General features: G+C 44.8%; 1 protein-coding gene across 1 annotated transcript in view; it reads left to right on the top strand.

Annotated features, from left to right (window-relative positions):
* Window positions 1–15,746, top strand: part of CDH1 (cadherin 1) — an 85,008-nt gene that overhangs the window by 49,883 nt on the left and 19,379 nt on the right. Inside the window, exons 3-9 of the mRNA XM_082711665.1 lie at window positions 1,494–1,723; window positions 8,307–8,450; window positions 8,579–8,734; window positions 9,496–9,640; window positions 11,407–11,582; window positions 11,839–11,967; window positions 14,121–14,303. Coding sequence (XP_082567791.1) covers window positions 1,494–1,723; window positions 8,307–8,450; window positions 8,579–8,734; window positions 9,496–9,640; window positions 11,407–11,582; window positions 11,839–11,967; window positions 14,121–14,303 — 1,163 coding nt within the window. The remainder of the gene's footprint in view (window positions 1–1,493; window positions 1,724–8,306; window positions 8,451–8,578; window positions 8,735–9,495; window positions 9,641–11,406; window positions 11,583–11,838; window positions 11,968–14,120; window positions 14,304–15,746) is intronic.

Raw genomic sequence — 15,746 nt, 5'->3', positions numbered from 1 at the left:
CCACACACTCTCTCTCTTAGATAAATAAATAAGTAAATAAATAAATCTTAAAAACAAACAAACAAATAGGACCTGAGCTGAGATCAAGAGCCAGATGCTTAACTTACTGAACCACCCAGGTGGCCCCCACCTCCCCATCATTCTTGTATCACTGTCTTTAATTCCTTTATATCTGTCACTCAACACTACCTGAAGTTATTGATTTCTGTATTGTTCATACCTTCCACAACAGTGTAAGCTCAGTGAGAGCAGGTGCATTGTCGGTCTTGTTGACAAGCTTGTCTCTAGAGTTCAGCACAGTTTCTGGCATTTGGCTTGGTGAACCCTGTAGAATGAGTTCTTGGGGATTCTGATGTTTAGTGTAAACATTTTTCACCACAACATCTCCAGCTTTGGGTATTGGTAGTTCTTAAGTTTTAATACGTCCATAGCTATGAAGTTTGAAGTAGAGTTTTGAAATCATTGGTCATAACATTCCCCCACCCAAGTAGTCCTTTTCTCTCTCTCTCTCTTTTATAATCCTTCTCTGTCTTCTGCATTTATTTGCTGCTGTGCGTGATCAGATTGAAGATAACTCATTATCTCCCCTACCCAGATGATCAGGTTCCCTTCCCCCAGCAGATTGTAAGCAGGCATTACCTCTGGATGCTTCAGATAAGCACATAGTCAGCACTCACTACGTATTTGGGGTGATCAGTGTCTTTTGTGGAATACTCATGAGGGTTGAATAAATGATTAAGCAAAGCCACATTTGTTTTTAAAGGTTTTTTCTTTTTTTTTTTTTTTTTAAGATTTTATTTGTTTAGAGAGTATACATATGTGCACGCTAGTAGCGGGGAGGCGTAGAGGGAGAGAGAGAATCTCAGTCTCAGAGGAGCCACTCTTGTTGCCTTTGTTCTGTAGTTGGGTAGTCTGAGGCGCAGGGAGGTTAAGTACTTTGCCCAAGGTGACAGAGTTAATAATAAGCAGAGCTGGGACTTGAACACAGGTACTCTCTTCCTCTCTTAAGCATCATGCCATGTGCCTCTCTTTTATTATGCCACTGTTTATTGAAATGTAAACTCTTATTTGAATGTAGACCCTCCACAAGGTCTCACTGTACTTTAGTCTCTAACCATTGAGCTTCGTAAGTATTCTGTCTTTCTGATTCTGTGGTCTGTTTTCGTATCGTCAGGAGCCAGCTGAAGAAGAGGCCTCTTTTTGGCTTTTGAAAAAAAGTTAACTTTCTAAACAGGTTACTGTTTGCATTTTACAAGCAGCTAAGAAAGAAATGAGACCATGTTTAACAGTCCCCCGGGGATGCTGAGCAACATCATAATGATATTGGTGACTTTGCCATCTTTCTGTTTTGTCCCCACCCTGGGATGTTTTGCTTGTGTTTGTTTTGTGTGAGTCAGGCTTTTGGTGGGTAAACCAAGTTCACTTAGGAGAGAAGGGATGCTTTTGTCTTGACGCTGCCCCATTTCCTAATCCCTGTGATTGATGCCCCACAGTGAGTTTTGAAGGATGCACTGGCCGGCCAGGGACAGCCTACAATGCTGATGACACGCGATTCAAAGTGAACGCAGATGGTGTGGTGACCGTCAAGCGGCCTCTACAACTTCACGAACCGGAGCTGAGTTTTCTGGTCCACGCCTGGGACTCCAGCCGCAGGAAGCTCTCTGCCAGAGTCACGTTGAAGGCAGCCAAGCACCGTGACCACCATCACCGCCACCACCATCATGTATGTTGGAGTGTTTCTTGGAAGTTCACTCTTATTTGAAGTCTGTTGCCCAATTTGACTTCTCTGTCATTTGCACCTTTCACATTTGAGGCTGGAGTTTTTCTTGTGACCTTCAGCAGCCTCCCTGCCTTTAGCCCACTGGACAGATACCAGTAGCACTCTCCTCGACGTCACAACCAAAAATGTCTCTAGGCATGGCCAGTGCCAGTGCTTGTGGGGGTGGGGGATGTTGTGGAATCCCCCTAGTTGAGACTGTTGGTTTCACTGAACTAATTCTATTTTTTGTCTTTTTTTAAGATTTTATTTATTTATTTGACAGAGAGACCACAAGTAGGCAGAGAGAGTGGCAGGCGGGGGCGGGGGTGGGGAAGCAGGCTCCCCACTGAGCAGAGAGCCCAACTCAGGGCCCAGTCCCAGAATGCGGAGATCACAACCAGAGCCGAAGGCAGAGGCCCAACCCACTGAGCCACCCAGGCGCTAAAAACTAATTCTTGCTGGGAATTTTTTTGTGTTTGGGTGGGGAGGGATCGGGTGGAATGACGGCAAGGTGTTCATCATCTTTCTGTCAGTAATAGAAATTCGTGGGTAAGAAATGTGGACACTGTCTGGGATTGAATCACAATCCTGCCACTCACTACCTGAGTAGCTGGGGGAGAGTTCACGTAAGGAATTTCAATCACAAAGAGATTACCTGTAACGTGGAGAAGAGTGACTGCAGGAATTAATGCATGTGAAATGCTGTAATATGTTAGGCATAGAGTAAGTACTCAGTAATTGCTCATTTTCTTTTTCTTAGAGGAAGAATGAATAAGAGATCTATTCTCTGATCATTCTATTCGTTTTATTATTTTAATACTTAGATAACATTTTTGTCTTTTCTTTTTTCCATTTCATTTTACTCTTTGTGTTTCTACTGGGGAGGGTCTTGGGATGGGGTGAGAAGAATCAGCGGGAAGCTTTTGTTCCGTTGGACTGTAATCTGCACGAGATCCTTCCCTGTTGTATTTGTAGTGCCTGTCCCACAGCCTGGCTCACACCAGGAACCCTGTAAATATTGAATGGACAGATGGGTGAATAGGCCATGAATGAAAGGATATATATCTGCCCAGTTCTTGGCAACAGTGTTTCTGGGTATTGTTACCCAAGCAGACACCTTTGCTAGTTTCTAAACTGTTCCCATCGTGCTTCCTACCAGAATGTCTTTCTGGAGGCCATTCTAGTTGTATTCTGGTACTGCCTTAAAAATACAGAACATGTGGGAAGTACCAAGGTCTTTAAGGCTGGCTTCTGTTTTTCTCCCCAAAGGTAGTTGAGATTGCAGGAGCTTAATAGTCTTGATAGATACATTCTTTTCTCCCACATCTACCTCTTTTCTGGTAGACCAGAAAAATGAAGAACTTAGTAGCAGTTTATTAACATAACTCCTTGACTCAAGTCTCCAGCTGATTCCATCATTTATGTAAGTTCAGCATGGTGAGTTATTGCTGGACAACTGTGTGTGGAAGGCTTCTATGACCAAAAGATAAGTTTTGAGCTTGGTTTTTTCAAACTTTTCCTCCCTACTTCTGCCAGTTTTGCCTCTGCCTCTCTTTTTGTTATATCATGATGAGGTTCAAATGCATATTACAGAAAATGATGAATGACAGTGGCTTATTCAAAATGGAGTATTTCTTTGCCAAGTTGAAGAAATTCAAGGGTAAGTTGTGGCAGTATGGAGACTCTACAGTCATTAGGAGCCTAGGTTACTCTTTTCCTTTCTATTCTGCCATCCTCAACATATGGCTTCCATCCTCAAGGGTACCACGTGATCCAAAATGGCTGCTGGTGCTCTAGTCATCAAATCTTCATTCTGGATGGTAAGGAGAAAGGAAGAAAGTGAACAAAAGCATCACTCAATTGTCTGCCTACCTTTTAAAGAAGTCTTTATGGAATACATTTTTAAAAGATTAAAAAAAAATTAATCTCTACATCCAACATGTGGCTTGAACTTAGAACTCTGAGATCTAGCGTTGCTTGGCCTTGTAACTGAGGTAGCCAAACACTCACGCTGCGGAATGTTTTTTTTTTTTTTTTTTTTTTTTTTTAAGTCATTTGTTTGACAGAGAGATAGCAAGAGAGCACAAGCAGGGGAAGCAGCAGGCAGAGGGAGAGGGAGAAGCAGGCTCCCCATGGAGCAGGGAGCCAGATGCAGGGGCTTCCCAGGACCCTGATATCATGACCTGAGCTGAAGGCAGACGTTTAACCAGCTGAGCCACCCAGGCATCCTGTCCCAGGCCCCCCCACCCCCACCACCTCTATGGAATTATTAAGCAAATAACTTGACCTCATGGCCATACCTAGCTGTAAATGCAGTGAAGAAAATGTACTCTCTTACTTGAACACAGTGCTGGATACAAAACTAACTATATCTGTATCTATATGGAGAGAGACAGGTATAGATACTTCGGAGTTTGTTCATTTTTAAATAAGAAAGGGAGAATGGATATTGAGTGGTACGTGGCAACATAGCTGCTGAGGTTCACTTTGGTTCGTTTCTAGTTCAAGAGACCCTGTGGGTCCTGCATTAGGAGAAGGGGTACTGGGGGGCCCTGGACTGGCTCAGTTGGTAGAGCATGCAACTCTTGATCTTGGGGCTGTAAGTTCAAGTGCCATGTTGGGTGTAGAAATTACTTTAGGGCACCTGGGTGGCTCAATGGGTTAAACCCTCTGCCTTGGGCTTGGGTTGTGATCCCAGAGTCCTGGGATCGAGCCCCATGTCCAGGCTCTCTGCACAGCGGGGAGCCTGCTTCTTTTCCTCTCTATGCCTGCCTCTCCGCCTACTTGTGATCTCTGTCAAATAAATAAAATCTTAAAAAAAAAATTAGATTAAAATCTTTAAAAAAAATAAAAGGAAGGGTGACACTCCCACTTCTTTAATTCATATGAAATACATAGATCTTACATATATCAAAACATGCTATGTACTATGTATATAAATATCTACACACACAGTTTTTGTCAAGTTACGCTTTTTAACTTTCTGGTTTTTTAATCTTCGGGTAGATTTTCTCAGTCAGGTATGATTTTTTTTCTGAGGGACGAATTCCACGCTCAGTATGCTTAGGCATGGTTCTCTTTAACATCACATGAAGATATTAATGTCCTCTTGCCAGTGTTCATCATTTCTTTATTCTTTTTCTCTGAAAACACGCCGCAGTTCTGATGTCAGCAACACGTGCCCTTTGTCTTCCTCTTCAGCGTGGCAGATGAACCTGGGTTCATGTACTGATGCTGTGCACTCACGTGGCTGTGCAAGATGGCCCTGTTTAGGCTTAGGATACATTGGCAGATAGTCCTTGGAAGACTTTGTTCCTGGGTTGTATCTAATCCCAAACTCACATCCATTAAAACCACAGCTCAGTGTTTGCCAACCTAACTGTCATTATGACTGTTTGTTGAGCATTTATATGTTTCAGGAGCTATTCTTTTTTTTTTTTTTTTTAAGATTTTATTTATTTGACAGACAGAGATCACAAGCAGGCAGAGCAGCAGGCAGAGAGAGAGGAGGAAGCAGGCTCCCCGCGGAGCAGAGAGCCCGATGTGGGGCTCGATCCCAGGACTCTGGGATCATGACCTGAGCCGAAGGCAGAGGCTTAACCCACTGAGCCACCCAGGCACCCCTCAGGAGCTATTCTAAGTGCTTTATTTGCAATACTAGTAGCTCATTTAATCCTTCCAATGATACCCCATATTAGGGAACTGTGGAACAGAGTAAAACAGTGTCCCCAGGAGTTGCAAATGCCATAGTGAGGATTCACAGATAGACAGCCTGGTTCTGCAGCTTGACCTTGGCTCAGGAGGGACGACTTCTCTGGAATATTAATAATCCAAGGACGCAGAGAGAGAGAGAGAGTGTGTGTGTGTATAAAACCAGTATGTGGGAATGCAGTACTGGGAAGGATTCTGAGATGATACCTCATCTTAACTCATGTCTGTATTGTGCATTTTTAAAAATTTGTATTAGCAGAACTATTTAGAGAAATTTCTATATAGCAGAACTATATAGACAAAAATTGTTGTGCTTAAGGCATACTTGGGAATAAACCACTGTACAAATTATTGCACATCTGAAATCACAGGGCATAACAGACTGCGTAAAAATACTTGTTTTGTTTTCTTTAAAGATTTTATTTATTTATTTGACCTGGGGGGAGACAGAGGGCGCACAAGCAGGGGGAGTGGGAAAGGGAGAAGCAGGCTTCCCGCCAAGCAGGGAGCCCGGTGCGGGGCTTGATCCCAGTCATGATCTGAGCCAAAGGCAGATGCTTAAAGACTAAGCCACCCAGGCGCCCCTCTGCATAAAACTGTTAAAGAAGTAAACTGGGTGTATTTACCTGACTTAGGTCATAAATGTAGGTTGAAAGACAAAACAAGATTTTGCTTGTCAAAGTATGCAGCAGTTTGAGAGCTTGGGATTCCTCGTTTGATGCCTTTAGAACCAAGCTCACCAGGCATCATCATTTATGTTATTAAAAACCCATTTTCTGTGCATGAATTCCTTCCTCTTCTTCTAAAATCATCATAATGGCTTTTAGAAGGCAAAGCGAGTACACGGTGATCTTTGTACTTACATTGCATCGAAACACAATTCCAAGGAATTCTGGTCGTCCCTCCTCCCCCCAACTCATGGCTCTAACTTATACCCTGATAGCCACACCTTCCAGTCACAAACTTGGTGGGGTTTTTTTGTTTGTTTGTTTTTTGTATTTTAAAGATTTTATTTATTTATTTGACAGACAGAGATCACAAGTAGGCAGAGAGGCAGGCAGAGAGAGAGGAAGGGAAGCAGGCTCCCTGCTAAGCAGAGAGTGGGGCTCCATCCCAGGACCCTGGGATCATGACCTGAGCTGAAGGCAGCGGCTTAACCCACTGAGCCACCCAGGCGCCCAAACTTGGGTGTTTTTAGAGTCCAGGAATATTCAAGTTGGATTTAGCATTGAAATGATAGAAGACCCAGTCACAGACCTCATCGGTTCTTTGATTTGTCTTTTGGTGTCCTTGTGTCTCCCAATCATCTATTCACAGGTTGGCTTGTTGGGAACTTGTCCGTGGTTATAGTGCTTTCCAGCTGGGTTCCTCCCTTCCCCTGGAGAGGAAGGGGGTACGGTTTAAAAGGTTAAAAAATACATATATATACTGAATTCTCTCCTGGTAGAGTGGGGCATATCCACCTTTCTGGGCTTTAAAAGCGCCTCTTCGTGTGTAAGGTGAGTTGGTCCCACTTGGAGAAGGTCCAGTTGCACTTGGGCCCTGGGAGGGTCGGTGCCCGATGTGTTTGCCATGGTGCCTGGTCAGTTTGTCCGAGCGGGCATATTTCCATCCACAGCCGTCAGTGTCAGTCAGGTGGCAGGGCTTCTCAGCTGTGTGGGTTTCCAGGTGTGCCTTGAGGTGAGGACTCTTCATACAGGTTTTGCCACAGCCTACATAATCACAAATGTGAGTGGCTGTCCTCTTCCGGGGCCACGACCTTCTTCCCCTCTTTGGTATTGGCTCCTGCGGCTTGCAGGAACCGGGGGCATGAGCTCTTGGTAATGGAGCCATGGCACCTATGGCTGCATCTGGTCTGGCCAGAAGGGTGGATAGTTGGGCCCTGGATGGGGATGAAAGCCCAGGGGGAGCTCTGGGACAGTATGATGGTCGCCGCTACTCGGCGGTTCTGGGCACCGAGGGTTGGGGTCGTCCAGCAGGGTCGTTGTCGTCCCAGAAGAAGTCTTGCACTGGCAGCTGCATCTTGTACATTTTGAATCAGATGTGAAAAGCCACGAAGTAGCACTTGAATCACCTTCGGCAAACAGTGATCAGTGATTATGTGGGGAGTAGGAGATGGAATTGTACTCTCGAACCTTTATGTATTACCACTAGTCACTTTAAAGCACTTAAACAATTTGGAGGATATTTTTCTTCCATCTTCCACTATCTTATTTCCCTGTGTGTGCATAAAGTTTTCTTTATCACACATGAAAACTGTTCAATAAAAGTCTTAAAGGGTGTTTTTGGTTCCCATCCCAACAGCTTCTATTAAAACAAATGGAAACCAAACAGATAAAATGATACAATGAGATTATAGAATTGGTATCGATCACAAAGTAGTTCTTAGTAGCAGTTTCTAAACCTTAACTCATTCAGGCTGAGAACTCCACTTTGGGGACTTCCGCCCCTAGGAAAAACAGAAAAGAAAATTGAAACGCTTGCATATTCAGTTGTTGAATAAACTCTGACATTCAAATCATCAGAGTGTAATGTTCTATTAAAAACGATAGATATATTTAGGCTTGAAATAATTTGGAAAATAATAATAAACTCTCAAAAGTAGAATTGTGTGTACATAATGATTACTTGAACTCTGGACATTAGAAGGATCAAAAGGGAACACTGTTTTTATGATATGTCAGAGAAGTTCATTGTGTTGTGTTTTGTTATTAAGTTAAAACCATTACCTGCCCCCGAGAAGGCTGGAGATGCTGGCTGGTTAGGTGGGACTGGTTTTGGCCTGTTTACCTCTCCTGAATTTTCTAATTTTGTTCTTCATCCCCTTTCTTTTTAGGATGCTACCTCTGAAACCCAGACCGAAGTGCTTACATTTCCGAGCTCCCAGCGTGGTCTCAGAAGGCAGAAGAGAGACTGGGTTATCCCTCCTATCAGCTGCCCAGAAAACGAGAAAGGCCCATTTCCTAAAAATCTGGTTCAGGTAGAGAAAGAAGTTCTCTATTTCTCTGGGAGCAGTTTGGCAGAAAATAGGACCTAGAAGGAAACGGGGGAAAACCCCAATGTCAGGACCCTTCCTTGATAATTCTGTTTGTTCTGTTTGGTCTTCAGATCAAATCTAACAGGGACAAAGAAATCAAGGTTTTCTACAGCATCACTGGTCAAGGAGCTGACACACCTCCGGTTGGTGTATTTGTTATTGAAAGAGAAACGGGATGGCTGAAGGTGACAGAGCCTCTGGATAGAGAACAAATCGCCAAGTACATCGTGAGTACCTCTCAGAAGCATGCAAATAATGGGGTCATATCCTTCCAAATTTTTTTGGTCGACCCATGTTGGATCCCAAGAACAGATGCTCTGGACGTATGAGGCTTGTTAATTGGATATCTCTATGCCCATTGACAAGGGGAGATGACAGGAGAATCTGGAAAACGGGAAGGAGGGGTGTTGATTTTTTCCCGTTAGGATTAAAGAGAGGGGAGTCTTAGGACCATACACGAGTTTAGACAGAAGATATCAACTTACTCCTGGGGCTTAAAGTTCCTGATCCAAACGAAGAGACCACTTACAATGTTGGGGAGCAAAAGCCATTCCTGAGCCTTGGTAGCTTTGTGAGCTTGGGGAGCTCGTGGGTAGTACATGGGGCCAAATGCAGAAAAATCTGGGGGAGACACTAGATGGGAGAAGCCAGAGCAAATTTTACCCTGCTGGGAATGAGAGTGTTTTAGGCCTCCGGTCTTGTCTTAGATCTGGCTCCCCAACCTTCCTGTGGGAAAGGGGAACTCTGACCTGGTGGTTGTGTTCTGCAGCCCATGAATCTTTACATAATATGACTTCAGTCAGTGTCATGACATCACTGAAGCAGCAGCACATGTATGAGAAAAGTTCTCTGTGGGGCCGGGGGGGTGTCCATCCTTGGGTCTTGGAGAGTGGGAGGGAGTGGAGGCCAGCTGGAGTTCTCCTCACATGACTTCTCCCATTTCTTCCTCCTTGTTGGGGTCCAAATAACCCTCACTTGATTGTTACAGCTCTATTCTCACGCCGTGTCTTCTAATGGGAATGCAGTTGAAGACCCAATGGAGATCGTGATCACTGTGACAGATCAGAATGATAACAAGCCTGAGTTTACCCAGGAGGTCTTTGAAGGATCTGTCATGGAAGGTGCTCTGCCAGGTATGGCCAGTGTCAAGATGCTGAATACCCAGAATGACACTTAGATTCTTCAGACCTCAAAGTGTTGGGACTAGTGTTTGGGGTCAGGTCCTTCATAAGAACAGAACTTTTTGGGAAGCCTGTGTGTGTGTGTGTGTGTGTGTGTGTGTGTGTGTGTGTGTGTGTGTGTGTGAGAGAGAGACATCATTCTGCAGAAATGTGTATGACAAAATAGGAGTCCTGGGATCCAGCCCCACATCGGGCTTCCTGCTCAGCGGGGAGCCTGTTTCTCCTCTTCCCTCTGCTGCTGTTCCTGCTGTGCTCTCTTCTTGCTCTCTGTCAAATAAATACATAATAAAGTAAGTAAATAAAGTAAATGAATAAATAATCTATAAAAAAAATTTATATATAGGAGCAGTTTAAGAGGGGTGCCTGGCTGGCTTAGTTGGTAGAGCATGTGACTCTTGATCTTGGGGCTGTGGATTCTAGCCCCACGTTGGGCATAGAGCTCACCCCTCCCCACAAAAAGGATCAGTTTAAGAACCTTCTCTAATAAACAAATCTTTGCCATTCCTGAATGCATTCTTTTCTCTCCGTGGTAAAGGAGACTTTGGTGGTAGTCATTCCTTTGCTTCCCCTTATCTTGTGCATCATGTGTTATATGTATCCCTCTATAATATCTGGGTTTTTTTGGCATGTTTTCAGATTTTGTATACATGGAATCACACTCGACATGTATTTCTGTGATGTGCTTTGCTCCTTCAGCTTTACGGACATAAAGTTCTTTGTGTTGGTGCCCATAGCAGTCACGGTCATCCATTCTCACTGCTGCATCATATTTATTATTTTTATATTTATAGAAAGCCCTTTATTCCCCTGTTGAGGGAACTTGAGCTTGTTTCAGTTTTTTGCTATTCGAAATAGTGTTCTCAGAACATTCTTTAATATATGACTTGATGCGTACTCATGAGGCTTTGTCCAGGGTGTGTGTCCATAATGGCGGATTGCTCGGTTATTTGGGGTATATGCCTGTTCAGTGTGACTAGTGGTTGAACCACTTGATATTCCCGCCAGCATTTGATATTCTAGAATTGTTAGACTTCTTAGCTTTGTTGAGTGTGCACTTGGTATCTCTGTACAATTTTAAATCGCATGTCTCTGATTTATTAATGGGCTATTAGCATTTTCTATGTTTGCTGGCCATTCGGGTTTCTTCTTCATGACTTGTCTCTTCAAGTCTTTTGCTCCATTTTTCTCTTGGACTATTTGTCCTTTTCCTGTGGAGCCCTAAGGGATTTTGTTGATGTCTTGGGCACTAGTCCTTTGGCCGTCACATGTGCTGTAAGTATTCTCTGCCACCTTAAAGGCTGTGATCTCTAGTGACCATTCTCTCTGGTGAAGCTGTGCCTCAGACACCACGTGGGGATATTGGTGGGATTTTTTTTCACCTCTCTCACTCACTCACTATTTTCCACCTCATTCACTCACTATGGGAGACTGGGAACAGTGTTTAGTTGAAGGTTCTTTATTCCCCATCGTCCTCACCTTCAACTCCCATCCAAAATTTTTGGAAAAGCAGAGTCATTGGAATACTGCTCACTGGATGGAATGCTTTTTTCCTCCCCTACCACTTTGGTAAAAATTTTTGGAAGTCAGAGAATGGAGCCATAACACAGCACCATCCCCAGGGCTCCTCTTGTAACACTCTGGATAGAACTGAGCTGAGCTCCGTTGACCAGAATCAAAGTGCAGCGGAACCGACTCTTTCTCTCCCTCGCCACTTCCAGGCACCTCCGTGATGCAGGTCACGGCCACAGATGCGGATGACGACGTGAACACCTACAACGCCGCCATCGCTTACCGCATCGTCACCCAAGACCCCCTCCTGCCCAGCAGCATGATGTTCACTATCAACAAGGACACAGGAGTCATCAGCGTGCTCACCACCGGGCTGGACCGGGAGGTCAGGGGTCAAGAGGTTCTGGAGGGGGTTGAGGGTAAACACATCAGCTTACATCGCATGGAAAGTACATAGCTCTGCTGAGGCCATTTGCCGCTTTATGTTTACGGTCTGAGCTTTGCATCTAAACAGCTCTCTAGAGGTTTTATACCTAGAAGGCAGGCTGGCATTGAAGCAAATGATCAAATAAATGTTTCCATGTCCTGGGCTGGGCTTGATGTGGCTGTTGGTCCTGACTCACAGGTTTTGATCTCTGCAGAAAATTCCCATGTACACCCTGGTGGTCGAAGCTGCCGACCTGCAAGGTGAAGGGTTGAGTACAACTGCAACGGCTCTGATCACGATCACTGACATCAACGATAACGCCCCCGTCTTCCAGCCCACCACGGTAATTCTGCAGCCCCCTGCATGGTTTCCAGAGAAAGGTCCTCCCTGGCTTTGCAGCTACTCCTGGGTGAACCCTTTGAAGATTTTCCCCAGACGAGTGAGCTTTCAGACACCAGCAGATTGGGAAGGGAGTCGTCTCTGTCCTCCTCAGTGTGGACCCTGTTGACCCAGGTTTGCAGAGTTGCAGATGGCACCTGGGGGCGCCTGCCTGGCTTAGTCCATGGAGCACACAACTCTTGATCTTGGGGTTGTGAGTTCAAGAGAGCAGTTTAAAAAGAAAAAAAGGCACCTGTTGCGCTCATGTCCTCATGCTGTGCATCCTGCTGGCAAATCTTAGCAGGTTTTGGTTATTCACTGAACAAGTATTTTCTACGTTTATAACAGGAATTGTGTTACATACTGGAGATACTATCACAATAAGACAAAATTTCTGTTCTCATTGGAGTTGATAGTCTAGTTAGGGAGATGTTGAACAACCTGTACAAACTGTAGTGTGCAATTAAGTGGAGATGGATAGAAGGTACTAAAAGCCACATGAAAGAATGCTAAATCTTACTGTGTTAGTTAGAAATAATCTCAGTGGTTATTAACAGAGACTTGGCTCTTGTACCTTAAACAAATAAGGTAAACTTTCTCTTGTGTCACAAAGTGCCTAGAGCTAGAGTATCTACACTCTCAGAGGAAACTCCGTCTTGCTGTCCCACCATCGTTGGGGCATGGCTTCCATCCTCAGTGGCCCCAGATGGCTGCTGCAGCTCCAGCTGTCTCCGTGCTTCATTCAGGGAGGAGGCAAGGGCATGGGGAGCAAAAGGCATTGCTGCTAAGTCAAGGCTTGTAGTTCCATCCCACAAGTTTCCTTTACCTCTTAGTAGCAGTTGCTGTCTTCGAGGAGGATGGGAAATTGGGCACATTGCTGCCCCCAACAATATAATTTGTGAAGAAGGGGTGAGTGGATATTTACTAGGCAATTAGCAGTATCTGCCACCCTAATCTAGGCATTGTGAATACAAAAAGGCTTCACAAAGCCAGTGATGTTTACAGTAAGACTTGAAAGGTCTGGTCTGAGGAAAGCATCAGCATCCTAGAGACTGACTGGAAAGCCAGGGCTTGGGGTGAACGCACCACCAACCTCTGCTCTAGGTTTCTTGCAGCCTGCTCCCACCTGCAGGGCCTGGGCCAGAGCCGCACCCGCTAGGCCAGCCATGCCTGCCATAGACCGGCCACCCCCACAGCTCCTGGCCTTCCTTTCTGCCCATTTCTCCTGCCTAATGGGCTTTCATGCAGTTCTAGTTTTTCTAGAAAATTACCTTTGTATTATTAGAGTCTTCAGGAGATTTTTGTTAGAAACCAAGGACTCCCTTCAGCTGTGAACAGGTTTTTCCCTTGGTTCCAACCCAAAGTTTTACGTACTTTTCTGGTTTACTCAGTAAATTTGTGGTTGGCTTTACCCCATTTAGTATCCTCCGTTCTTAGTCCTACGTTAGGTTTACATCTCAAGACGTGGTGAAATGTTTATTGGTCTCATTAAATATGAAATAGCCATGATAATAGGAAGGTAGGACTTGAAAGGAGGTTGTCCATGTGGGGTAGGGGGCAGTGGAAGAGTGTTCTAGGCAGAGGGATCATCATATGCAAAATGCCCCGAATCAATAAAAAATTGTCAAGAACTGAAAAACAGGCTCCGTAGTCAACCAAATGAGGTTGGGTCCTACAGGCCTTGGAGATGGAAGTAAGAATTTTAGAATTTATCCTGGTGCAAGGGGATGTCATCAAGGGTTTTAAGCAGAGGACCGTACTGACCAGACATCCATTTTATGAAAATTGTCGGTGCCACTAGGAATGGTGGCAGAGGAGAGGAGTAGTGGGTAAGCCACAGTGTCTTGAGTTTGATTATGATCACAGTCAGCAGCTGGGCTAGAGTGTGCTGAGGGCTCAGGTAGTCAGATCCTTGGAAAACGGATGCAGGTAGTCTTGAAGGATGAGGCACCTTGAGCAGAATTGGCTGCTCCCCCAACAGGAAGTAGGGGCTCTGCTGGTGGAGTAGGCTCTTCTCCAAGACTCTGCTTGGAAGGATTCCTTTAGCTCTCATGGACCTGGCTCATCTATTAGGTGTTGGGATGTCATAAGTGACTCATCTTCTCCTTTGCTCTGTAGTACCAGGGACGAGTGCCTGAGAACAAGGCCAACGTTGAAATCGCCGTACTCAAAGTCACTGATGACGATGTCCCCAATACCCCAGCATGGCAAGCCGTGTACACCATTTTGAACAATAACGATGAGCAGTTCGTTGTCACCACAGACCCAGTAACCAACGACGGCATTTTGAAAACAGCTAAGGTTTGTATGGTGCCTGGCAAGATGCAGAAACTGACATCTCAGCCGGCTGCCTGCTCCCTTGACCTTCGGTGTCCCTTCAGAAGTAGAGTAGCATGGTTTTGGTGGGTTAGGAGTGGGCAGCTGTCCCAGGTTCTGGCGAGCCATTTGGGGTTTGCAGCAACTCTTCAGGCACATGTGAGAAGCTCCTACGCAGCCCCTTGAAATCAAGGAGAGAGAAAGTACCATCTGTTTTAAAAAGGCTTTCTCCCTGAAACATTTGCCTACCCCCATATCCATTTTGCAAATGAGAAGAAAGAAGGGTTTACTGGTCTCTGCTATTTTGCTGGATTATTTTAGAAGTGGGACACATGACTTTTTGAAAGATGTCTTGGAAACCTGAAAATTAAGAAGTTGGGTGATTCTCTTGTCAAAGTTATTCAAAGTTAGCAGATCTCTGGTTAAAAGAGATCCAGCCCCTAAACATAGACTTCCTGTTGAATAGGCGAGCAAGACTGTTCGTTTCTGCTGCACCTTTTCTACATAACCTTATCTCCCACCGAACACTGATGTCAACATAGTCTATGCTACCAACAAAAGAAACCACTAAAATGAACCCCTACCATACACGAAGTCCCTCACAAAAGTTTCCAGTTTATTCTTTAAAGGAACTCTACCTACTAGTTCTTTTTCATATGTATCTGGGTGTGGAAACAGACCCAGAGATGTAGTTGCCTGGACCACACAGCTGGGAAATGGCCCACCTGGACTTTGACCTTGTTGCTGGCTGATAACTGAACTGCATGTTGTCGCTAAATTTAATTGAGCTCAGCGAGGTCAGGAGCAGGGTCTTCTGTCCATCTGCTCTCGCACAGACCACATGTGACATAGCATACCAACATTCTTACTAGTCTTGGATAGTAGATGACTTAAGGTGCTAGTGTTTGCTTACTGGGTTGTGCTGTTCAAGGCTTCACATAGTTTGTTACTCTCTGCTAGGGTTCTTACCTCTTGTTATTTATTTTAAAGATTTTATTTATTAGAGAGAGAGAGAGAGAGACGGTGAGAGCAGGAATACAAGCAGGGGGAGTGGGAGAGGGAAAGCAGGCTTCCCACTGAGCAGGGAGCCTGGTGTGGGGCTCGATCCCAGGACTTTGGGGTCGTGACCTGAGTCGAAGGCAGACACTCAAGGACTGAACTAGCCAGGTTCCTCTAGGGTTCTTATCTTTAATATGGTTGCATTTAGCTTTTGAAAAACATCACCTCCTGCCCCCCACCCCGGGGGGGGGGTAGATTATTGTTCACTGGGTCAGGGTGTAGGCCTTTATTTTCTTCAGAAGTTCTCAAGTTAACTTCTTCCTAATGCAGCCAGATCAGAGACCCATGACATAGTGCCAGCCACAGCAGTAGTTAAGCGTGTCATTTTTTTTTTTTTTTTTAAACACTAACAAAGAATGTATTTCTTAA

This window comes from Mustela nivalis, assembly GCF_964662115.1.
Source record: "Mustela nivalis genome assembly, chromosome: 18".
In the NCBI taxonomy this organism is placed as follows: domain Eukaryota; kingdom Metazoa; phylum Chordata; class Mammalia; order Carnivora; family Mustelidae; genus Mustela; species Mustela nivalis.
Note: the sequence above shows the minus strand (reverse complement) of the source record. Positions and strands in the feature narration are given on the sequence as shown.